Source organism: Phalacrocorax carbo, chromosome 1 (genome assembly GCF_963921805.1).
Source record: "Phalacrocorax carbo chromosome 1, bPhaCar2.1, whole genome shotgun sequence".
Lineage (NCBI taxonomy): Eukaryota > Metazoa > Chordata > Aves > Suliformes > Phalacrocoracidae > Phalacrocorax > Phalacrocorax carbo.
In genome coordinates this window covers 126,743,049-126,770,434 of record NC_087513.1, presented here as the reverse complement: position 1 = coordinate 126,770,434, position 27,386 = coordinate 126,743,049, and the positions used below count along the sequence as shown (strand labels likewise).

Here is a 27,386-nt window from a genome sequence, read left to right as displayed (position 1 = left end):
GATTTAGTATGCAGCTTTCAATTGGACGTCAATCTATATGACAAAAATTTACATCTCCAGTGTACTGCTATTGACATGTAACTGAATTTTGTCAGCTAGTTCTTTGATATAAGGAAAAACACATATTGCCAGCAGCTCCAACTTTTACAGTCTCATGAAAACCACCTCTTCTAATTTTGTAAGATCTACAAGTTGATTTAATGGGCATAAATTGCTATCCTAGCCAAGGGGAATTCTGAAGAAAAAAAAAATGTAAAAAATTGCACACGGACACAGAATACAAAGAAGCCAGTGGAATTTTAGGTACCATGTATGAAGTTTAAAAACAAAAATCAGAACAGCTTTGAAAAAGCTTTGAAATAATCAAAGTTCACTTATTAACTAATTTAATAGCATTACAGTATTCATGTAAAAATTTCCAAGTCTACCGTTACGGTTAGAGAGAAAAATACTGCAGAATTAAAAACAGTTGTTCAAAGCTAGAGAAGATGACATCATCACAGCCACTTTGTTTTTGACAAAGTAATTCCTATAATCACTGCAAGCACCTTCTGTTCTTTCATCAGAAATGTTGAAATATCTTGCCTCAAACTACTTGGTGAAACACTTGTCAAGCTTTCTCATTAAAACACATATAATGCCAACTTTTTAGGTCAAGCTAAACTTTATTGCTCTTCCAGCTATTTTAGTTTCACCTTAGGAAGACTTGCCTTTCGGAATGTAACTGTCATCTGATCACCAATCTATTGCTGAAGGAAGTATCAGTAATGCAGGTCTCTACTGCATATCTCCATCACTGTGTTCCCTGCTTCTCCACACTGATACAAAGACATCAGTCTGATATTTTGGTGACAAGCCTCATATAAACAAGACTAAAGAATTTTCTAGATGGAGTAGAAGAGGTGGTTTTCATTTGCCATCTTTTCCTCATCTTAGCTTTCAATAGTTTAAGGAACAAGTCTGGCTTTCTTTCATCATCTTATGCTCTCTGACTAGAGCAGAAAACTTAGAAGCAATTCTGAGCTTTGTTCCTCATTCCCTGTGGCCTCCACTCTGCTCGTGATGTGTGATGCACTTGCTCACACTCTTTGGTTGACTGTTTCTCTGTAGAGCAGTCCTGACTCTGTGGCAGCTCCAGTCACTACAGAAATATGAGGAAGGATGTCAAAGCACCATTGGATTTCTCTGTAGGATATGACCAGTGTGGCACCAAGCACTGCTCCTTTCAGAAGGAAAAGCCAGCTTGCTTTGCTCTTTTAGAAAGACAAGTCAAAAAAGAACAGCACACTGGTCAAGAGGACTGTGTGCAGAATGACCTATCACTCTAGTTTTCTAGCAAATTAAAGAGATTTTCACACAATGCAGTTGCTAATAGACCTAAATACTATATAAAAGGAAACAGAAAAGAGAGTTTAGTGCTATCCCGGAAGCCCCTGCTATCTGGATAGTCAGATATTATAATAATTCCAGTTCCTGGGGAAAAAAATAGAGAGACAGAGTGGGTTTAAAGCATGGAAAAAATGTGTGATGTAAAACCAGAAATTGAGGTAAAAAAAAAAACAAACAACAAACCACAACCGAAGAGGAGCATAAACTACCATCTTATTATGGATACTTTTTTGCTAGGAACTCTAACGAGTATCCCCTTTTTCCATATCTTCCATAATGAACCAATTCAAATTCTTGATTCTGTTTATCTGTGTTTTAAAATTAAGCAATTGTGGTGTTGCCACATTTCTTCAAAATTACTAACATTGGATTCTGCAGTGTATGCTGAAGATAGTTCTAGAGAGGAATAAACATTAATTTAATTCTTTCCTGAGCCATGTTATGTGAGCCATGTAAAAAGAGACCAACCATAACTATAACTACATTCTGTGTTCTCCCCTGGTATAGGTTATCAATAATAGTCTGATGTATTCTACAGTATGCTATCATTTACATTTCATGGGATTTAATCAAAATGAATCCTGTATATCCTGCTGCTACTAACTATTGATCAAGAAATTAAATGAAAAAAAACAAGCTGCAAAGCCTGCTCCTGAGAAGAAAACACCAGATCATATTTTAAAAATGGAATAGGTAAATGCAGTCCTTTGAAAGACTGATGACAGCATTAATCTTATTTATATCATAAATCTTGACAGCTTCACTTTCAACAACTTGCTGTAGAATAGAAAAAGTAGACCTAGATTCCCTATTGTCTTCAATAACAGCAAAGCAGCCAACTCCTCTTTTCACTTTCTAATTTACATCTCATCATAGGTATGAGTACAATAAGAATTATGAGTAGTAACCCAGAGTGAGTTTTATTTAATCAGCTGAGCCCTGAAAAACGAAGTAAAAGGCCACATTCCCTTTGTAAACTGCACTGTCACACCTGTTTATTACAGATACTTTCAAAGAGTAACCTACTGTGAAACCCCTGAAATAGGATGATAAATATAAAGGTGTAACCTTCCCGCTTTTGATTTACATTGGGCTTTTGTGGCTTAGGTATATTTTGCATGTGTTTTTCACCTGTCAGGTAATCCAAAAACAAATCCTCACATCAAGACATGCTATAAAGATCAAGATAGAAATTCTGAGAATCATAGAGATTTGCGTTTATAAACTTGCCTATTATGTTTTTATTCATGCAGCTCTGAAGGCATAGTGTCAGCTTTTTATCTAGGCTCTTTTCATTTCCCTGTTGGTGTTGCAGCACATGCTGTGAATGACCTCCAGAGATTCCTGAAGCTATATGCAGAGAGAAAATTGAATCTGAAAGCTTTATTAGACAAGTTTGTCTTCAGCTTGTGTCTGATGTCAGCTGTATTGAAAAATAGAACTGCATGTGAAACTGGGTCCTGACCTTGAAAAATCTCCAATCAAATGGTAACAGATTCAGTTTTGTGCCATATTGCTATTTGTTAGATGTGGCACACATGTTAGAAGCAAAAAAGCTTCTTAATGAATATCAGATGGAATAATCAGGCAGCTTCTTTCCTGAACACAATGGGGAAACTAGATATATGGCAACACACACATAATAGGGCCAACTCAGGTTGGCATCTGTGAACCTCTTTACTACAGAAGCCTGTGAAGCAAAATGACTTAAAACGAAGAAAATTAAAATTATTTATATAAACCATTATTTATTCCTTCATCCAAAAGCAACGAAAAGGTAAAGACAAAACATCTATTTCTTTACTATTCCACTTTGTAGGAGGGGAGAGCAACCTGTTAGGCCAGCTGACTTAAGGATGAACCTACTCTTACTGCTCTCCACTGATTCAAGAACTCAAGGTATTCTCTACAATACTTCCTTACTGCATTCTTCCCTGTTCATTTTCTCTCTTGCATGTTGTTTAACTTCATCGAGTTAAACTTTGTTTAACTTTTCATAGAGTTAAACTGATTTATAACTAATATTAAAAGTAGACATTTCCTTTACTTTCTACATGCACAAGTATCAGAAACTATACAGCTCTAGACATAGCCATTATCAGAAAAATTATTTCTCTCTATTGCAAGTCTCATGCTAGCGGTCATTTTTACTGGTGTCCTAAAACTAATGTTAACTAAAATGGACTACTGGCAATAGCATTGCCTTCTAATTTGGTGTAGAACTACTTGTCACAACAGATGCACACTGTGAATTTTCAGCTGTTCAATTCTATTTCAATTAAATATCTACCACGTCCCACACACAAGCATTTTAATAACTGATAGCACAGTTCTTTTAGCTAGTGAATGTTATGTCCAATGTGTTTTTAAATATCACCACGTTTGCATTGGTATTGAAAACACTGTAGATGCACACATCCCTAGAATATTCAGTCTTCCCCAGGGAATTATATGGAGTATTCTTGGTCTCAAATATACTATGCCAGCTGCTATAAGCCATAGAGACACTCTAATATCTGATTTGTGCATTTGTTTTTAACTTACCCTCTGAATACACACATTGTTTTCTTTCCAGGTGCACACAATGAAATGCAGAAGGATTTTTAAAACTAGCATTTGGAAATTCTGAGAAACACAGTTCTGAACTACAGCATATGTGTTCACTCAAGCCCTGTCCATAACAGATAAACAATGACATCTTCAGAGCACATTAGCTATGAAATACTGCAAAACAGAAAGTAGTATCTATTGTGCATTTTTGCCCAAAGCTAGTTGTTGTCATTTTGTTTCTTACATTTTTGTCATTCTCTTGAATATCTCTTAAAAACAAATGGTTTATTTGTTTTTAAAGGGCAGTGGGACATTACATGATCCAGCTCTGAAATCCATGGAATGAATACATTTCAACAGTTATAGTTTCAGCAACAAAGAATCCTTCTTGCCCACTGAAAAAATTAAACTAAATATCATATCAGAGATTTAACAGGGCAGTCTTAATAATACAGGATACTATGATGTCCAATCTGTACATCTCCCTATCTTAGAACTAACTGATATAGACTAATATTCAACGGTGCATTTAATATGAAAATAAAAAAATTCTAGGTGCATACAATATGGACACTAGCACTACAGAAGCACTTTCAGCTTCTGAGGACATTGGATTTTAATTTTAAACCTTATGTTATTTCATCAGGGTATGTATTTTCACATACATGCTTTCATTTGCTGCTAATTTTCCTCAGAAACCTAGTCTCAGGAATTGTACATTTTCAGCAGCACCAGTACACATTTCCTATATTACATTCCAAGCAGTGCATATGAATTTCAGGTGTATTAAGCCACAGCGGTACATATACTCAGAGAATAACATTAGTGATATTTTTCGAGAACTGTTTTATAAGGTCTTATAAGCCTAGGTCAAAGCAGCATGCCTAGTCCAGGTGGGGACTTGTTTCATGGAGAAATAAGAGGCCAACTAAACTTTCTTAAACAGAAGGAGTCATAGCTTAGGATGCACCCCTTTCAACTAAAATATCAAAGGACAAGCAAATGAAATTCTGTTGTCACTAGCTTCCCCAGATTCACAAATAAAATTCTTTCAATTCAAACCCCAAAACCCAAGTTATTATAAACTCTGGAGGTGGCTGCTGTAAATCTTTTTTCCTACTCTCCAGCTGAATATATGGGCTAATAAGGATGAGTTCTCTTTTGGTTAAATCAGCTGGTGAAGTTACTACAGCTTACAATCCTCATGTTATGACTTGCTTCTAATGGACTCAGATTGTTATATCACTCCTGTCCTATTCTCCCTTATTCGTTCTAAATCCTGAAAAGTCTTCTTCCCCCGTACATGGAAGCCCAGTCTGTGGCTCCATGCCTGCAGTCTCTGACTCCTACTCCAAAAGCAAATTTTACAGAAAGCACAGAAGGCTGAGATTTTATGCATTTAAAGTAAGAAACCTAAAGCTGACGGCTAATGTTGTGAGTTCTGGTGATATAGTATTAGCTTTCTTCAAATTCTCTGTACTAAATATACAATAAATAACAATGCATATAAAGCCTTTCTTTTAAATGCATCTCTAACTCTGCTACAATTTGTAAAACAAAACAATTATTTTTCTTTATCTTTTTTTTAGACTTGATACACACAATGCTCCAAAATAAGACTGATAACTTGCATAATTTAAAGGGACAACTTCTACTTCATTTCAGAAGTGATTTCACCACTGTAATTGACATTAACTCTCACTCTACTTTTTTATTCATTTCACAGTCACACCTTTTTCTCTTTCACTTGAGTAGGCATTTCATACAAAACCACAAAATCTTGTGTAAAACTTCAGGGAAAAAAAGAAGAAACTGATTGTATACAAAGTACTGTTCTCTGAGTAAGTTAAGCAAACTGCAAGAACTGTATATATACTGTATATACTGTACCACTCACAGTTTTATTAGCCGTATATGCAAAATGTAAAATTACTTGACAAAGTATTTTCAGCTGTATTCATTCACAGGTATTTTTAAAGTTCCACAAACTTCAAGTACAGCATGATTGAAAATAAATACATATCCTTTTTAAGATACTGTATTTTCAAGTATAGCTCTGAATGAAACTGGCCAAAATTTTCCCCTAACAAGTTACTTGAATGAAGGCAACTAATGGAAAATGTTTTCCTCAGAACCAAAGTCAGGAATGCCTCCCACCCTGCCAGTGCATTCACATGGATTTACAAAGCACTATATAACTTTACCTAACTTATTAAGTAAATACAGTGGTAGCGCTTCAGTACAAAAGATGTTATATGAATGCTAATGATACTATTGAAACCTGTCCCTCCTGTGAAAGCACATTCCAAAACTGCATTTCTCTCTGCTTAAAATGTTTTCAAACTGCTGGCTAAGCAATTCATCAAGGTATTTGCATAAAGGCATTCACACAATTTCATGTTATCATGTCAAGTACAGATAGCCAGTGTGATTTCCTTCCTGAATCATCTTGTCTTGGAAGTCAATCTTTGCTAAGGTTTTAGACGTACCCTTCAGCTAAGTACATTTTTCGAGCTGGAAGAGCAGTCCTTGTTCATTATGCCTGAAGGCACACTGGACTGGTGGGATATTAAGGACTTCTTAGTGCTCCTTCTGCCAAAGAAACTTTAATTCACAGACCTAGAAATAATTATAAACAGGGTCCTTTACCTCTGTAACACCCACCAGATGGCATATTTAGTAAGACCCTCTGGCTCAGTTCTTTTAGCCACACTAGACCAAATGATATTTGACAGGGCAGTAGAGGTTAACCAATTACATCTTCATTCCCTGGTCTCAAACACTGATGTTAACATTATTAAATTCTGATGTCTACAAAAGTCTCTATAGAATCAGGAAGTGAATAATTATCAATAGGAAATACCGTCATTGCTTCAGAGAGTCCTTCCAAAATAATTTTGTGCATCTTTCTTTAAAAATGAGATGGTTTAGATTTTCAGAGGCTTGATTAAAGCTAGCTCTCCCATAGCCAGTTTGAGTCTCTATGCCCATCAAGGCATGGTTCATGAGAATCAGGAACACATTAGAAATAAGTCCATAAAAATGTCTATAACATAAGTGGTTAACATAACTACAGAACCTATAGCATAACATGACAAAACCCATGACATTCAACCTCTTCCCCCCCCCCCCCTTTTTTTTTTAATGGAATACAAAAATACTTTAGTAACATATCTTACTTTCTATCTTTGCAGAAACCTGCTGTCTCAGCCTGGAGAAGAGGTGGCTCAGGGGGGATCATATCCATGTGTATAACTATCTGAGTGGTGGAGTAAAGAAGACAGGGCCAGACTGTCTTCAGTGATGCCCAGTGACAGGATGAGAGGCACCATGCAAAAATTGAATTACTAGACATTCTATTTAAATAGAAGAATTTTTTTTTTTTTTTTTTTTTTTTCTGTGAGCGTGCTTCAACACTGGAATAGGTTGCCTGGAGAGGTTATGGAGTCTCCATCCTTGGAGATATTCAAAACCTGACTGGACATGACCCTGAGCAACCTGTGCTAATTCGCTGTGCTTTGAGCAAGAGGAATAGATATCTCCCCAGGTCCCTTCTGAACTCAGCCGTTCTATGGTGATACGTCTATAATGATGGGATTGCAGTAAACTGACTTAAATAAAGAAAAATTATGAATTAGTGTTACAAGCACGGGTTCAAATTTTAAGTGTTCTTGGCAATAGAAAGGAAATCAATCTTACTTCCTGCTTAATCCTGTATAGAACACCAGTGCTCTCATTTTCTGCATGTATAATTCCATCTGCTGAGTCTCAGAAATGTTAGTAGTCAGAGCCTACATCTTGAATTAAGGTAAATGAGTAATTTTGCAATTCTTCAGCTAAAGATGAATAAATATAGGGCTCTATTGCGCTACTACTCTCTGTTCTCTCTCTTGTTCTATTATTCCCATTTCCTTTGTTACAGCAAATACACAACGCACCAACACTCCCTCCCCCAGAATCTGACATAACTTGCTGACATGCAAAACTGACACAGCAAATTTAGTGACCCAACACAGCAAAAAACGATTACACATCCCCTTCAGTTCCCCCATGTCATTACATGAATTTCTATAGCATGCCTTAGAACAAAATCCTGTAAAGCAAGAATACTGCTGTACTACAACTTTTAAAAAATACTAGTGGTATTTAGCCCTTTTTAGAAAATGGAAATGATTGCCACTGGAGCCACAGCAGTTCTAAATGACTAAGACTAAACGATAGTTCTTATTTAGCAAGATTCAACACGTCATAAGCAAGACATCTGCTTTGCTTGAATTGATACATGCTATTCTGACAGAAGCTGGATTGTCTCCTGGTACTAAATATTCTGGATTCTCTCTATACAGTGCAATTATTTACTTATCTGAAAAAAAGGTTTTTCTGCTTTGCTGTCCTAGAGAGTCACTAGTAGAAGGTAGAGAATTTTCCAATTTCAGCTTTTCTTGTATGCTACCCATTAAAACATGTTAAAAGCAAGAGGGATCAATATCCTGCAAGTACTCAAATCTCAGGTGACTACTGTAGCTGTATCATAGCCTACTTACAGGCAAGCGGGGGAGGGAGAAGAATTTCTTTCCGCTCCCACATGTGATGAGCAGCTTTCCAAATTGTACAGGTGAGTAACATTATTCATTCAAGCAACTGGATAGTTTAATATAAAGTAGAGAATCTTACAGACTTTAAAAACTCATATTTAACACAGTGCTTCCATTATGTATTTATTTTCCACCCATGCTTAATCACTACGTTTCAAAGGAAAGCAGTGGGAAATAAAATCCATTTATCAAGGAGATAAAAGTGAGTTTGTAATCGTTGTGGGGAACCAGCAGGTGCAAAGAGATATGAGAAGAATCTGATATAAATATTGTCCAAAGTTAAATTAAACGAAGGTCAAGTCTGTTGTTGGGATTCATGAACTCAAGACACCCAAAGATGTGTATCACAGACTTAATGTTTAACTGCAGAATTGTTCTTTCCATGTGGTCACACAACTTTTTCTATGAATGCACAAGCTTTGTCTTGAAACAGTCTCAGTTCATTGCCCTATCATAAAAAGTAAATTCAGAATTTCTTTCTGTGATCAATTTACATCCATTTGACCTGTAACATTATTATCTTTTAATATAAATAGTTGTTTTTCACAGTATTTCCTCCATGAATATATGTAGAAAATCAAAATCCCATCTCATCGCTCCATAGAATAAAGAAACAAGACTTTGAAACAGTAATAATATGAAAAGCATGCTGCAATCTTTTAATCAAATCCATAATCTAATTTGTCTTCTGGGACACATTACACAAAATAGAACGGAAACAATAAAAAGCCAAGCTGAATGCCACACTAGCGTACCTCCCGTTTACAAGCTAAAGCTGAAATTCGTAAGGATGCAGGATGAATTTAGTCAGTCTCCAGCCATTTTCATTTTAAATGTGTGACTTGTAATTAATTTCAAAGCATGTATATAATGAAGCACTTACAGACACCTGAAGAGAATAGGCCAAACGTTGCTAATGCTGGCTTTTCCTTTAGTTGTTGAATTAAGTGGTTTATTGCCTTCCAGTCAGCATTCAAGTCTTCTAGTTTTTTCTAGAATAGAAAATAGCAATATATCAAATTTATAATACATAAATTATTGTAAATAAATGTAAAATAAATTAATTTAACTTTTCCTCCATCTGATGGACCATCTGAATTGGAAAAAAAGCCAAACCAAAAAAATCAGGAAAGTCAAAACAGTAACTAATTTTCATAAATGGGAGAGAGGGATGAGTAAAATCCATCCTAGCTGGGCTATAAAAGAGCTTCATGGTATCAGAGTCCTGAAAGCATCTTTCCTCCTCAAAGCTTGGCTGCAGAAGCTCAGGGTGAACTTCAAGCCAGTGCAGCTGCCTGACCCTGACCACAGACTGACTCTGGGACCAGCCTCAGCCCATTCCCATACCCACAGCCCTGCTCAGCCACGTGGGGTTGTGTTTGACTCTGGTTCCCCTCATTGGGCCAGATCCTGACCCCATGCAGGGGCAGCTCCCCTGCTCGCCCTGCTTCTTGGCCAGGGGCAGTGGGAGGGGCCCTGGCTGGTGAGAAGCTGTCCTGCAGCAAAGTGGGGAGCCCCCAGTCCCAGGGAGCACTGGCTTGCCCTGCTCCCTGGTCAAAAGGCCTTTACAACTTTTTAGGGAACATAGGATGACTTCTTCTTTAACATACTGTAGAGAGGTGGGGTTTTTTTTAATCACCATGAACCCGAGATGCTAATTTTTAAATTAATAATAATTTTAATTAATAATAAGTTTTTAATTAAAATAGAAAAGTAACTTATGTATTTTTAAAATTGTCAATAAAACCTCTGGAATTTGCAATAGCAAATGCAGAACACATTCTTCTACCTATTTATAAATAAATACATACATAAATACATAAATAGGAAATCTTAGGAGTCTTCAGGGAGTCATACACTTCAGTGTGTGGGCACACAGTCATGACCAGCAATGTCTAAATTCTTACTTTTAAACAAAGTGTAAATGAAAGTCTGAAGTGTGAATTACATCAGTCCTCAGATAACTCTGAGAGTCATTTAGACTTGAAAATGTTGGTTCTACCCCTCTTTCTTCCTTGTTCTAAGGATTGTAAAGAAGGGTGAAGCATTGCTAATTCTATGCTGGCATCTCTAAACTCTTAAAATTAAGACTGTATTTCTTTTTTAAGCTGCTCCATGATTGTCTGTTACAGGAAGCAGCACAGAGTACCAGTGCCACTCAGGAATGCCATTAGTATTCTTGTGTCCAATTCACAATTAGATATACAGCCTAAATCACAATCCAGCTGTGGTGGAAACAGGTTGCCTATTAAGAAAGGTACTTTAATTACCTCGAGTTTAAGATGGCAGGGGTCAATAGGAGAGGGATAGTGAACAGTAACTCATTAAGTTGAAGTGTGTGCACACACAGACACTGAGGTAGCACAATTTTGTATTCTAATATGTCAGGGGAGCGTTTCTAGAATTTGCCTTAAGCTTTGCCATAAATACTCTAAACCTGCAAAGTTCTTTTGTATCTGTCACCAATGGAGGCCAGAATATTACCTGGTATAAATTTTGGAGAGATTTCTATGTAAATGCTTTTTGATAGGGCAGGAGAGAAAGGATACAATTCTGCATGAGGGAATAAATCAACTTTCTATCTTTAAGAGTAGTTTAAAACTGCATTAAAATAAAAAGTCAGCAGTATCAGAGATTCTCCTCAATAATAGACTATGAGGACTAGGCAGAAAAAAACAATCATGTATGCATGATAAATGCAAGTTTTAATATGACGATTCAAAATCATACATTTATTATATTTCTGTGTGGATTATGGACACACATTTTATGGTGGATTTTAAAGCTTTTTTTTTTTTTTTTTCCCTGCTGTTGTAGCCAAATAACCTACTTCCAGAGCTTAAATTTCAAAGGACTGTTCCAGTATCTATTAATTTGATAGTAGCAGAGAGCCCTTAAAAACAAAAGCTGGAGAAATTACACTATCAAAGTCTGGCTTCATTCTACAGTATATTCACAGTAACTCAGGAAGGAGATATGGATGTTATAAATATAATATTGGACCTTACTATGAGTAGCTGTTTAATCACTCATGTGGATGTGAGCTAGGGCTTTCTTTCCAGCAATGACAAAATATAAAGCATGCCCATGACAGACATTAGAGAGGGTTGTCTGAGGCAACATCTATGCCACAAATAAGAGAGTAGCTAGTTCTAAACTCTTTTATCAAAGTTATAGTTTAATCCAATCTTGTATCTGCCATAAATTAGCATGTATGCATTAAAATGTTAGCTACTTTGAGCACAGTTTTGCTGTAATTGCAACTCTAGAGCTCTGGTGACAAGTATGAACATCAAAATATCTTGCATGGAGGAACACTTATTAATTTATTGATTTCCTTTAAATGTGAGCACTGGTGCAATTTAAGTGAGGTTAACATTCATACATTAACTAATCTCATTGACAAAACTAGATACAAGCATTTAGGGAGAAGAATGCTGTAATCTTTTAAATGCAAGACTGAGGACAATGAAAATTAGTTCCTCACTACTTACTTTTCCACCCAACATGTGAAAGGGAAAATTGATTGCTGTGGCAGGGAACTACAGCTCTTCCACTGCCACAGAAAACCTTTCCTGAATAAACTGTTCTGTTTAAGTGCTGTTAATTATGACATTGGGGTTTATGTTCTTTCTGTTGCCACTGCCACCAGCAGTAAACTCTCCCTCCCCCACCTGGAAAAGCTTTACATAAATGCATTTCAAAAGCATGAAATCCATTTTGTACAAGTTAATAGGTCTGATTATTAAAGTTTTCGTGCTTAAAGGACCACACGTCTCATCCCATTCTTGAATCTTGAATCAGCATATACAAGAATTTCATTTGCCAACAAAAATATTTTACAGTCCTGCATTGCAAAATTCCAATATCAGCACTTTTAGTATGCTTAGTGAGGGGGTGAGAATGTACTTATTCCAGTGACATAACTATGAGATATCATTAAGTATGTGTCAAAATAAATCCATGGGATTTAATTTACATTCAGAACATGATAATGAGGTACATTATAAAAATTGCAAAGATAAACAGCTAAACTTTAGACAATGCCAGAATAACACCAACTAAGAACATTAATTCAGATACAATGCATGTAATTACACCAATACTTTAATTCTCTGACACATACTGTTTTCCAGCAGAGGAGAGGCTTGTGGTGTGAGTCTGTAGGACCTCTACTTCATTTATGGAAAAGAATGGGAAGATTTGTGGTGAATTAAGGAAATCAGAGAGAAAGAAAGGAGGCTAAGAGAAAAATGCCTCAGAGAACTAAATAATCTACAAAGTTGTCAAGCAATGCTATGTGAGTAATTAATGCTTTTAAAGAAGCTGTGTAATTTTACCTTTTCTTCCTGTGCCACAGACTAAACAAGGAGTGTGAGTCAGTATTGAATTGCTGCTTGCACTGTGAGTGCTATCCATATCCTGTACGGAATTAGGCAGGGTTCAGCCTAAACCAAGGCTACCATTAAAGCAGCTTTAATTCAAGAACCTTCTAAAATTTTGAGTGCTTAACGTTGCAACCTTGCTAATAACTTTTCAAAGCCACCTTAATCTGAGTACAAATTATTTCTGCTTCCACCAAATACCTTTTCTGTAGAAAATGATTTTTACATTTGCTGAAAAATCTATATTGGAACACATAAATAGCAGGCAGTGCTGGAAGTTACTCATGAAAAGCCATGACAGAAGACCAACCCAGTATAAATGGGTGGAAGATTAAGGAAACCTACATCATTAAAAAAGCAATTCAACAGTCCTGACAGTATATATTCACTGTTTTATGACTTATTGTACACACAGTGAACCAGAAATTAACTTCACAGGTCATTCAATTAACTGAAATACAGAATGTAATGAAAAAAGTAAATTGCAATTAAAGAGGGACTAGAAATGAAATACTCGCTACTCTACAAGTAGTTACTGTTTTCCTCACAGACATATTTTATAATATAATTGTCAAAGCTATGACTCAAGGAACATCACAATCTTTATTTAAAGAGTTATCTTGTTCCAGTAAATCTGATAGAAATTGGCAGTTTTAAGTGTCTTTGATGTGAACAGTTAAAAGAAATAGACACAGAGTACACTTCTATGTCAGAAGTTTGGCCTAAACAGAATAATTTCACACTATTTATACTTCTGTCAGTGGTACGTAAAACAAGTACTAGTTCTTCTCCTTGATAATGCCAATGCCAGCATTCATTCTGCAATACTTTACATGCAATTACAAAAAATCTAGAAATCCAAAACCTCTAGTGTTTTGTTGTTTCAAGTGCTTTGCTTCTTAAAATGTGGAGTAAGTTTCCCTAAAACTGCAGCTGAAGTCATACAAAATGAGTAAACGCAGTTATTGCAGACTGATTTTTGTTCCATTATCCATTCAGTGTGCAGATGACATGCTTCAGTTCCCAACGATAATACTGCTGAATTAGCCAAGAAAAATGCCCAACAGAGTAAAAAACTTTATTTCTGCCCACTTTCATTATCATAATATTTTTAAGTCACCTTGAGTTTACCTCTTTCAGTGTTTTACCACTGTTTAGGAGAACTGATCTTTTTTTAAAAAAAGCATAGATACTGAAAACAAAAATATCTCTTAAATGTTTTTGTTCAGGAAAGAAGAAAGAAAACTAAATAATTCTTAAATATGTATTCATTTCTAAAGTAGCGATAAGTGCATTCATGTGCTCCTGTGAATGGAGATCTGCTGGGGATTTTTAAGTAATTTAGAGGAAACTTTGTAAAAGTAGGAACATAATACTCCAAGTATAGTGACTAAATAGAGATGAAAAACCAAGAAAATCACTGTAGAGGTCACCTACACACATCTTAACTTTGTAAGGAAACTTTTTTCTGTTAAAAAGGTTATTGAGTGCTGTATGTTTGGAAAAGCTCTAAACATAAAGTTTACTATCTCTGCCCAGTCAGAAACAATTGCAGTAGATACTTAATGTAATCAATAAGCCACTATTACAGTTTCTGGGAACTCTTAATCATCACGTTCACAGATACTTTATTAGCCGTTATAAAACCAGAAACCACATCAAGCTCTGGTTGATATGGTAGTCACCTTACTAGTTTGGTCTCCCACTCCAAAAGCAGCTGAACCACACATGGGAGGCTGCTTGCTGATTATTTTCTGCTTCAGGATTCTACAAGGTAGAAAATGATACTGTGGTGTCAGTGAAGGTCTGAATACTCTTTAGGAAACTGAGTGTAAAATATCCCCTTCAAACTTTCTATGCTGGGGAAAAGGATTCCATAGTACATTTTTCTAAAAAAGAAGTGTTGGGAGGCATGAGCCTTCTTAACAATGTATCTTCTGCTCCAAAACAATATGAAGTCACTCATTCTACATGAATTTTGGCAGAGAAACTGAGTGGGAAAGTTCTATATTGCCATGTCTTCTTTTCTTCACAATGGAAAAATTTTAAAGGGCCCTCTTTACAACGTGACTCTTACCTTTTCTAGAAAACATGTTCTTTTTTTTTTTTAATTGACAAAAATTCTGAAAGCAAAAATCAAAATAAAGGAGTTTTAAAACATGTTAAATTATGCCATTAATTAGGCACCAAAATTTACATTTTCTTTTAATGTGGATTACTCTTCAAGAGGTAGAAAAAACTTAATGTCAAAAGCAATATTCCCATCACAATATGCAAAAATTTTCTAGCTGGGAACATTACATTTTTCCTGGCTATGCTGTCACAGAACAGAACAAATGCCATTTGCCAAGTTCTTTCACTGATTTTAAACAGAGCGCATCAAGGACAAGTGTGCAACAGGGGAAGCATAACCCATTACACAGTAATGGATATTGCTAAAGGTTGCTTCATTACCTTTACTGGATGAGTGGCTGGTTTTTCCTTATATAAATGACACCCTTTAGACAAAACCTCTTCCACATTCGGCTGTTTAGCCTGCACTGCTGCTTCAGTTTCCTGAAAAATAAAAAACACATGCAGTGCAGATTAACTGTAGCATAAGCAATAAGACTGAAAAGTCCTAGAGCTCCATAGGAAGCTATAAAACACCAGTAGATTAGTTTCTGCTCAGGATTGGTTTCTGGGAAAACTTATGGTTAGTAGAAGCTAAGGACAAAGAGGGTCACCACAGAAAACAAAAGCAAAGAGTGTCGGAAAACAGTAATGCTAGCAAAATAAACAGCGATAGGTCCCTTTATCCTGAAGGTTTCAATAAAACGATTACAAAGCTAACACAAAATCGTACTAGGAAAGACAGGCATGCGAAATCTCATTTAAGCAGCTCTGTCCTTTTGTCTGTGTTACATTACCAGTGGATTAAAAGTGCACTGGTTAACATTTTGTTCATACAGTACGTAGCATTAAAATCGTAACGTGAGATGCAACAATGATACTGAATTTAGGAAGATAAAAAACATTAATAGCAAATTACTATTACTAGTAGTAAACTAGTACTTATCTGGAAAAACATTTATACTAATGAATTAAAACCAAAAGCACAGTAGCACTAACAGTTCCTAAAGGTACAGTAGGGCAATGACACCCTACTGAATTAGCAACAGCATACTCTCTAAAAGTTTTCTTTTTTAATCTGGAAAGCTGTAATTCATGTGCTAACAAAACGCAACTCCAGGAAGCCGTTCCCAACATACAGCAGCTTAATTTCATCAGGCACTGACTAAATATGTAATGGGGAAAGTAATGGGGAAAGCACTACCTGTAGATAATTGAAAGCCCCCCAAAAAAAAATTAAATCACTGAGAAGTGTAAAAGCAAAGATAAAGTACTCCTGGAGTTCCAGCATTCATATTAGTTTTATTTTTCAAGTAATATAAACCAAAAAAAAAAAAAATTTCTTATAGTCATCCCAGATGTTACAATTAGCTTGTTGGTTTGTTTTTTTGTTTTCCTCTCTCCACTCTTCTCTCACCTATTTTATAGCTTAATTACCTTGTCCTAACCAATATTGCAGACTATCCACTGACTCCACCTTGATTTTCTGTCCACAGTCTCAGCTATCATTAGCGTGACAGCAGACAAGATTGCATGCCAGGCTTGTCACTATCTGATCCAACACATCATTTCATTGGTGGAAATCTGTTATTCTTTGCTCTGCAATAAACTTGTTCAAATGCATGTAATTTCAAGTTTCAGAAAGGGGCCATTTGGATCCTCTGTTTCAGCTCAACATAGAAAACCTGTCTACACTGCTACCTGAAATTTTACTTGCAAAACTTTATTTTCAGTAAAAATAAAAAGTGTTGATAAATTCACTATCATCTCCCATTTTTCCTTTCAAATATTGTTTATCAATAGCAAATGAAGTTACTTAAAGCTTGTCTGATTTCTTGCAAGGATACCTGAAACATGTTTGCATTTAGTTGCTTTTAATTATGCATTTCAATATTAATGCGATATAACTATAAGGTTTCATAGACAATAAGCACTGAAAAACAATGCACAGCAAAATCGTGATATTAGGGGGTGGCAGTTTATTAACCTGTTGATCAAATCCTCATTAAAGTCCTATTTTCATTCTATTTCAATATGAGGTTAGCTTTCTACTTCCCTACTCACAATATAAAGGAAAAATAATCATCAAGGAGTGTTAATGAAGAAGGTATTTTCTGCCTATCTTGATGAAAAGGTGGGCATCCTAATATTTGTTTAGTTGTTTTTTTTTGTTTTGTTTTGTTTTTTTTTAAACTAAGCCATCTGCAGTATTTTGTCAATATTTTGTGTTGTGTTATTCTAGACATCTCAAATGCTTATAAGAGCACCAAGTATCATAAAAAAATTCTGTAGCAGGAAAAAATGTTACAACTCTCTGCAGAGTCCAAGAATGTCAAGACCACTCACTGTCGGTGCACCTACACCACTGGTTTAACCTGAGGTGGACTTGTCTTTGAAGTGGATCTCTCAATCTTCCCCACTCACTATGCTTTTGTTCCCACCATGGACTGCTCTGGGAGCACAGAAATTGGTTTCTTTTGGGCTGTAGCCAGTGTGGAAGGTGTGCTCTAGGAGGGCACCTAACACTGCCCCCAGTCCCGAGGGCACCCCCAGCCCTGCCTGCCCCTGCCCAACTTCCCAGGGCTCCCCCGACCTGCCCAGGGCCCAGGACCCCACATCAGCCCCCCAGGGCCGTCAGCCCCTGCCCCAGTGACGCTGCAGCAGGGCTGGTCTCCAGCTCCCCACAGCCCTGCCCCACCATGGCTGCCACTGAGCTGGGCCCACCCATAGGCCCTTATCCCAGCCTGGCCTCGGCCCATCCCCAGGGAGGTGCCCAGTGCCCAGGGTTGAGGCTGCCTCGGTGCCCCCAGCTGTCCTGGCTGGGGGTGGGATGGGCCTGGGCTGCCAGGCCCTGCCCTGAAAGGCCTCAAGGCCCCCTCCAATGGCCCTGGCCCACAGGGAACCACCGGCCCTCCAGGGTCCCAGCAGCTCTATCAACGATTGAACAAGCCTGAGGACTTTACGGGTCCTTCCCAGATCATCTTCACCACTTCCCCTAATATTTTCTATACATAAGGAAAAGCAGAGGTTTATTCAGGTGGATCTTTTAAGCTTTGTCCTGTATTTGATCTGACTAGGTTTGTACTAATAGTCATTAACAAGAGCAGTTAAGCTCCACCACCAGGAACTGAAAATTCAAAGCCAGAAGAACCTGGCTAGGGAAGGTGCTCCAGAATAATTAAAAGGGCTATTCATAACACGAGTCACTACTCAAATCCTGTAGCAGTAAAAAAATTTGGCTGCTTAGTATTTATTTGTACTGTACCTTCTATATTGAAAGTTGAATCATGATTTACCATACACATACATATAAACAGGGTAATTTCCCTTTTAAAATTAAGAGGCAAAGAAAAAAAAAGCAAAATTAATGACTGAAGGTACCAACCATGTGACTCCACATTCTGCAGAAAAGAAAACATTTAGCAATCCTTTTCATAGTAATTATTTTATGCTAATACTAGTATACACAACACAGAAAAACTAAGATATGCCATTTCTGCATATTACATAAACATTTGAAAAAGTATTCTTTATGGATTCAAAAGGTATTTGTTCTTTATGGGTAGAATACAGGTATAATTTGTCATAGCAGGTAACAGAAGCATAATGTATCTAGCTGTTAAATCACCAGTTCCTCCTGCTCTACAATTTTCTGGAGTTACATGAACTACTCTTGTGTAGTCTGATCTTTCAAAATCAATGGCCTTGACCTAAACTGAAATGCATTGTGCAAGTCTATCTGATATAGCATGATGCTTCATTTGAGATTTATGTGGAAATAACAATAGAGATAAGAGTCATGGGGAAAAAGAGGTTCTCAATATCTTGTCATTCAGTTGGACACTGCTGAGATGAATATCTTATTTGCTAGAGCAGCAACTATTTTTTGATTGTGGCACTTTAATTCCAACATCATCTAAAAACACCAAAAAACGATTTTAAATAAGTGCACACCTGGCATAAAATTGCTAGCAGTATCTTTGAGGGAGCTCTTTGCCCAGTTCTCTGCCTGATTGGATAGCCCCTTGATGAATTCCGCCCAGTGAGCAAGTTTCCAGCAATTTCAAATCCATTTGCTAGGTGACACCCCATTAATATGGGTTGACAGGCAAGAGAGTAGTTTCAGGATACTGCTCCATCATTCAGTTCCCAAAGAGAACAAAAAGATAACGACCTTAACATGGCCTCCAACGGTTTGCTCACAACAAAGAGACTGCAGTTATTGGCTAGCCTGTGCAGGATCCAGGAGAATAGACCCAGAGCAGGGACTGACATCTGATCTTGATCACACAGGCCAGGCTACTACTAAAGCTAGTAGGAGTTGTTCATGCTCACATCCATCAGTTTTTAGAGAATACCAAAGTCATAGCTTTTTAAAAGTCCTGATTCAAGATCATTGACTCCTGTGCCACACTCACTTTTCTTGCTGTGGGAAGGCACGGCACTATCTCTGGGAGACAGAGCTGACTAGTAGAATGGCACAATTTATGAACTGCCTGTGAAAGGAATTGTAATGCTAGTTCTGGGCTGGGTGATGAATATGCTAATTAACCTTTTTCACACATATGCTAAATTAAAATACATCATAATTGTAAACTGCTGTTTCTCAAACACGTATAAACAACAAGAATCAAACAGAGGCCACCTTTTTTCCATGACATACCATCTATGAATTTTCAGTGGTGTTAAAATGGTACATCCGAACTGATGAGAGCCTACCGCTGAATAAGCCACATTGGCTTCTGCATTTTCAACAACGTGTGGGTTCAACCTGCTAAACAAATTTAAAGGCTGAAAAAGTGGCAGGGACTTGTCTACAGCCCCATCTGGATTATGAAAGTCTGTTGTTATAGTTCAGAACTTAGAAAATTCGTACTCTCTAGCTGAAACCAATATATTGACTAAACCTCTGGTGTGTATGCCAATGGAAGAGAAAGTCTGATGGCTTGGCATATGTTATTTCAAGAGGTGGTAACTATCCTAGCAGAAACAGACAGGCTGTTTGACATACGCTGCACATATACTAGGAGGCCCAGACAGCTATCTATAAAAGTATCTGCAGCATTTCAGACTGTGTATTGGTCTATATTAAGAACCACAAGCACCGATTCACCTTCTCTGGTGAAAATAGTATAACTTTTGGGATCGATTTCCCAATGAGATGATGTCCATGGGACATTTTCTGCAGGGACAGTAGGAGAAGTTCAGGGTGATTAAACCTGCATTTTCATGGTGAAGTGCAATGCAAAAATAGAAACTTAATTACAAACTTCAGATAAAAAAAACCCATAACTTTGAAATTAATATAATGAGTTGTTTTAAAAGTCATGATCTCTTTTTATCAAGATGGTACATTAAATGAAGATTAAGGGAGAGAATTTATTCACAGGAAAACAGAGGCAGTAAGCAATGTCCCTTCACTTTACTGATAGAGACAAGGCAGTGAGGCTTAACAAGCAAATATACCAAACCTAAAACCTAAAATAATTTGGAGGCCTTTAATTTCAAAAATACTTCTTTGAAGTAATCAGATATAAATCCTCATATATATTCAGCTCGATAACAGAAAATTACATTTAATGATGTTTTTCTTGTCTTTTAGATGAGAGACAGTATAACATGTAACCAGAATTCTCTGAGGTAGATTTTTTTATTCATGTGCATGAGAAGCTCCAGCGAGGTTCATTGAAATACTTACACCTATCTTTCAGGTTATTATTCTCAGATATTTAATGGAAAAAAGTTATAAATAAATGGTGGGGTTCCTAGTGCCTCATTTTTGCCTCACAAATAAAGAAAGGGAAGTGGATAGAAAATCTGAATATATTCCTATCTTCAAGAATTCTGGTTCTAAGTAAGTGACCTCATTCTTCCTTTTGACTCAGCTCTGCACATTCCCATTCATGGAGCAGACTAACAAGCTAAACCACCAAAAAGAAGAATGGTCAGATGAGACTTAATTAAAATACATCAAAGTTCAGCTACACCACAGTGAGCATTGGATCTTGATGCTAGGTCAGGTAGTACAGTCAATGGCATTCTCAGTATTCACTTTAGATATTTATACAGTATTATTAAACATACTATTAACAGTTCTGTGGCCATATTGAGGTGGGACCTAATCCACCAGGGAAAAAACGCTGTTGCCAGTGTTTAAACTTTCTGAAAAAAGACTTTAATCAATCTTGATAAAATTCAAGGAGAGACAAGCTTGTACCTGTGTTCTTTTCTACATAACAGATGAAAAGGTTTGATAACTTCCTGAGTATTTTACTTATCTCTGTATAGAAAGAACATGCTCTGTGAACATCTAAGTTGCAGAATTTTAGTTCACTTTCCTGTCTTAGGGTTTTATGAAAAAAAAAAACAAAACAAAAAAACAAACAAACAAACAAAACCCAAAACCAACCAACCAACCCACCCACCCACAAAAACCCCAATCAAATAAATTTAAAGACCATTCCATTAATGGCCTAGATAGAAGCTTAGTGTAAAACTGCTTTTTCGCTAAAAATATTCTGGAACTAGTGGACAAGTAATTTTATGCACCTGCCTCTAAATATGCTATTTTAATGAGTAAATAAAATAACCATTCCCCCCCCATTACCTTAAATCACTGTTCTTTTAAATGTGTGAGACCCAAAGTACAAACCCAAGGCAGCGTTAGAAGCTTTCTTAATGGAGAAAAGAATATTGTGAGATTCCTCCAGCTTTACTTTAAAAAGCATGCAAAAGACAGTCATCTTATTTTAACGAGAGGCTGTAAAATTGATTCAAGTATAGGTCTTGACCTATGTGAACTATTTTTGAGATACTTTAGAGGAGAAACAACTATTTTACGGAAAAGAGCACTACACAAATGACCTCTTCCTTCTAAAAAGTGCAACAATTACATTTTAGAGTTCATAACCCTTTCTAAACCTATGAGTACAGCCTTTGTGCCGTTTGTAAAACATGCAGATGCTGTGTCTATTAAGACCTGGTGGTGATTTTCATCATTCCGTTCCCGGCAATATCTCTTATTCCTGGTACTGGAAAAGGGAAGGAAAGAAAAGAAAAAGGAAATCCTCTGCAATGAAGTGGAACTAAGAAGGTCCCACAATTTAAGCCATGCATGCAAAGTGCCTGAAATAGCAATCCCCACCACTTTGCAGAGTGAAAGGATGTCTTTTCCAAAGCACATTCTCCTGTTGGCTATCAGAAACCTGTGAGCTTCCTCTGTACATCTAAAGGAGATGAAATATACTAATTTTTTCACCACACAGAGAAATCAGTATCTATCCATTGCAGCTGTCTGTCCTGAAAAGGAAATTTCCTGGAGGTACTGAAGATAGATGAATTTATTAGCTCTAAAGACATGACCTGCAGATATGGCATATGAAAAAAAGTTGGCTACGGTGGTCATGTACTGATAAAGCACAGTTAATCATCCAGTTGGACTGTGAAAAGGCCCAGTAAAAAGACTTTTTTGAGATTGGATATGATTCAGAATATTTTATTTTGAGGCTGGACAGGACACAGGATGAAGCAGCTGCTCCTGTTCCACCTAGACTACAGATCCTGTCTTACTTCTGGTACGTAACATAAGAGAGAGTAACAAATCCAGGAGAACTGACACAGAAGAAGGAAATTTGGCACAAAAACATAACAAGAAATTCTTGTGAGAAAATAAGGCAAGTCCCAATAATTTACCAAGCTCTTTTAGTTACTTACTCTTTTAGATGCTGAAGAATAACAGCTTAAGAGGAAGAACAGTTACTTATATTGACAGTTACAGCTACAGACTACCACCATAAGCATCTTGACTGACAAATGAAATTTAGTGATAATTATAATAGTATTGAGTCATAAAAATTGTTTATTTCTTCCTGTAAACAGGAAAAAGAAATCATAATATCTTCTCTCTCAGTACAAAAATAATTTAACTTGGGAGAGAGGCATTTATTTATTTATTTTACCATCTAATTCTTGGTTGTTTATTCTTCTCTCTCTTAGGACAGGGCTTATGTGTAAATTTTTCTTCTTTTCAAGTTTAGTAAATAATTATTTTCAGAGGAGTTTCTGGCTACAAAAGAAAATTAGAAAAAAATCAAAATCTATTACAGTTCTAACATCAATTTGTTGACTGTAATATGTTTTCAGATATGCCCATCTTCTCGTATTAATCTTTAATGCATCATTTAAAGGAATATTCATGAAGATATATTTCTGCAGTTTGTCTTCCAATAGTTACAGTGGCATATATTACTGGAAAAAATTGTAAAGACTGCTCCAGTATGTTACTTCAGCAGCGGAAGCAGGGGTAGATTTCAGTAAATTAAATTTATGTTCTTATATTTTGGAAAATATGCACTTTGCTTGTTTCCAACTACCTGGTTTGCAACTGCAAATGGCTAAGTTATATCCACACTCTGTGTGGTGGCACTTTGGTGTTTTTTTTTTCTTAATTTCCGTGAGCAAGTATGTTATCAGAAGTTTATATTTTTAAAATCTCACCCATTCATTTCACTCTGAATAAAGAAAAATCTAATTAGAAAGTAGAGGAATGAAAGAACTAGTAAGCAAATACTACCCAGTAGTGTCCTGTGTTAAACAATAGCCACACTCAGAATTACATGGATGTACTGCTTGAGGATATGGTTTAGTGGTAGACTTGGCAGTGATAGGTTAGTGGTTGGACTCGATGATCTTAAGGGTCTTTTCCTTAACGATTCTATGGTTCTGTGGTTCTTTACTGCTTTTGGTTGGGATGAAGTTGATTTTCTTCACAGCAGCCCATATGTCTTTATGTTTTACATTTACGATGAAAACAGTGTTGATAATACAGAGATGTTTTAGCTTTTGTTTAGCAGCGCTTGTACAGAGTCAAGGCATTTTCTGTTTCTCATGCTGTCCCACCAGCAAGTAGGCTGGGGGTGCACAAGAAGTTGGGATGGGATATAGCAGGGACAGCTGACCCTAACTGACCAAAGGGATATACCACGCCAAATGGTGTCATGCTCAGCAATAAAAGCTGCGGTGAAGAAGGAAGGGGGTACAGTCGGAATGATGGCATGATGGAGCCCTGCTTTCCTAGAGATGGCTGAACACCTGCCTGCTGATGCAAAGTAGTGAATGAATTCCTTGTTTTGCTTTGCTTGTGTGGGCAGGTTTGCTTTACCTATTAAACTGTCTTTATCTCAGCCCATGAGTTTCTCACTTTTGCCCTTATGATTCTCTCCCCCATCCCACTGTGGGGGAAGCAAGCGAGCAGCTGTGAGAGACTGAGATGCCTACCAGGGTCATCCCACAGCAATGGTTTAGAAAGAAATCCCACTTGCCAATAATCATCCTTCACTGCAGAATTTGTAATATCTAACAGGTTGACTCTCTTTACAAGAGTATCTCACAAGAGTTAAGCTTTACAGCACTATGTGAAATATCTCAAAGCTACATTTACTTGGAAATTTAGCACAAAATCTGAAACAGGACTGAGTGTTTTCCACATTCACTAACTTTAGTGTGAGAAGGAACTAAGATTCTTTTGATTTTTACTCAAAAAAATCAATCAAAAAATAAATCAGTTTTTACTCAAATATCAGTCAAAATAACATCGAGCTTATTCAAATGTCCATCAGGTAACAAAAATTCATATAGCTACCAATGTACAAAAAACTGCAAAGAGATACGGTCCCTGCCTTTAATATCTACTACAGAGAAATTAATTCAATGCAACCTAAGCCAAAGCTAACAGGACTTTGTGCAGATATAAGCAGTCATTTGTATGGGGTCTTCTTCAGATTCCAGTACTTAAATTGTATGTGATCAGCAGAGCAAAATATATAAACTTACAGAAGAGGAGTTACTGTTTAATAAATAACATGCTATTATCAAGAAGAAGGGTGTCCAGGAGCTTTCAATAATTTTGAAGAAGTTTTTCTGCTAAGAAAAGAGTATATGAAGAAGAACACAAAGAGCAAATATATTAGAAAACTGTGTTTTCTGAATAGGAGAGGAAATGTCCTGTCTCTGAAAACCTATCTACACTGAAGCAAGCTATAGTTTTGCTATTGACTTCACTAGAGCCTTGGTAAACTGCTCTGTCAGTTTCCTCCTGCAGATATATGCTTTTTTATATTAACCACATTTTTCTCTGAGCTGTTTTTAATAGTACAGGGAGGAAGTCAAAAGGCAAAGCTGAGGTACAACCTCACTAACTTCCGAGCAACTTACTCAAGCTTCTAAAAAGGTTATGCTTTCAAGGACAAAATCACATCTTAATTTACTAGTCATCTATTATTTCCCAGAAAAATACTCCCACACATCAAATACTTGATCACCTTTCAAAAAAGTCTTTCCTTTCTTCCTCTCCTGACATGCTGCGACACAGATAGGTTTTGCAATCCATCCTTAAGGCTGCAAAGTCTGTTACAGACTAAAAAATTTACAAGGACTACTCATTGGGAAAGTCTTGCCACATTTTCACAATCCATTTGCAGCTAACATCATTTAATATCCTTGCACTTGGAATAGATTTTTTTAGAAGACGTTTAGATACAGACTGTTTAAAATCTAAATGATCAAAGCTCACAAAGAAAACATTGAGCAGGTTGCTCCTCAAAGTCCCTTAAAAAGATTTCTGGAAAGAGCGATAATTGATTTATGCACAGAATATCAAGCTGTAGGTTCTAAGAGTTCATTAAATTGACATTTACTACAGACCTTAACAATGCCTTGAAAACAGGAGTAGTTTGCGTAATCAAACAATATTTTATCATCAGAAGTTTTCACAGTTCAACCTTTTGCCAAATCAGACACAGATGTCAGGATACAGTGAGTTAAATCTCTGGCGTATGTAGGTGCTCATGTGGACGAGCTACATTACCTCTTATTGCATATAAAAACTACTAATTTAAAAGGATGTTAGCAAAACGAAAAAGTAAAAGAACCAATAAAAAGAGTTGAAATCTGACTTATCTGGCCTAGCTTGTCAAGCAGAAACTGACAAATGAAGACTGATGGAAGGAAAAATACAGCAATGTCCAGTCCACACTTTGTCTCTCATGTGGGTGAATTTTCTTTTATTTGCCTACAATTAGGTTTGCTACTCCTCAGCTATGCTCTTCTCTTATATTCTAACTGGAGGTTGTCAAGTATACAATGAAGTGATTGACAACAGTTGACAGCTTTCCTATTGTCTTTCAAAGCTTATCAAGGACAAAATCCAAATACAAGTTATTTTTAAGAATAAAGATTTATTTATTTTTTTTAAGGATGGCCTACTTTTATCTGTCAAGAATGAACACAATATGCTATTTTAAATATATGGCATGTGACCACCATGGAAAGTAAACGGGTATAAATACTACATCCAGAGACAGTTTGAAACTTTTTTAGCAGCACAGGCAAAAATCAAGGTTGTGTAAACCTTGGAAAAGAGGACTCAAGTATAGAGGAGTATAGGAGAGGTGAGTGACGACCCAGGAGGTAAGGAAGGATTAAAGGGAAAAGACTGGGAAACTGTGTAAGCAGAGAGAAAGGACCAGTGAGATTGCAGGAGGATTTGGAGGCAACGTGGCGGGAAAACAAAGTGGCTTTTATTATTGTCTGGAGAAGAAGATTTAGAAGGGCCCGCAGAATTTCAGTGAAATACTGAATTCAGACTGATATTTATTATATGCAGTGCTAATTACTTGTTTACTTGGAGTCTGTTAGGAATACAGGGTAGCTCATCATATGTGAAGCATAAGTGATATAAACCTAACCTGGTACTACTTATTTTCTCTGAAGACAACTAGAAATCCTATAATTAAAATTGTCTTTGATTCTATGCCATAGATAGCCCTGTTTCTTTGTAAAATAATGATTTTTCAATTAAATTCTGTAGAAATGGCATATTAACCTCACAATCTTAGCAATGTTACCTGATTAAAAAACCCCAAAGTACCACAACACTTATTAAGTTCCAAAAGTTGACTGTAGTTTTTCTCACATTCTTGGTTTTCTGGACTACCACTAGTCAAAACTCAGAATTAAAGGACATAAATGGTTAACAAGATTTAAATATTTTCCAGGGATTGTTTTATCCACTAAAAAGTTACCGTTCAATAAATTTTGCAGCATTCTTCCTCTTTCAATATTCTGTCTTTGAAGTAGGGATTCACTAAATAAAATTCCACTGCCTCGGAAAGTTAAAATGTTTTCTATGGAAGAACACTTACTTGAAAATGTCATTAACTGAAGATTGCTATTGGTAATAAAAGGTATTAAAAGTACCAGCTCCTACTTTTCTTGGTTAACTAAGGTGGATTTCTCTGGATTGCACTTCTGGAGATCAAAGAGAAAAAAGAAATCTGTAAACTTCACTTTTATATGC

General features: G+C 36.5%; 1 protein-coding gene across 8 annotated transcripts in view; it reads right to left on the bottom strand.

Moving 5' to 3' along the window:
* DMD (dystrophin) overlaps positions 1-27,386 on the bottom strand; it is a 1,139,896-nt gene that overhangs the window by 364,556 nt on the left and 747,954 nt on the right. For all 8 annotated transcript variants that reach the window (XM_064473561.1, XM_064473589.1, XM_064473531.1 and 5 more), the window contains 2 exons: positions 15,374-15,475; positions 9,418-9,526 (listed from right to left, as the gene is read on the bottom strand). In XM_064473561.1, coding sequence (XP_064329631.1) covers positions 9,418-9,526; positions 15,374-15,475 — 211 coding nt within the window. The remainder of the gene's footprint in view (positions 1-9,417; positions 9,527-15,373; positions 15,476-27,386) is intronic.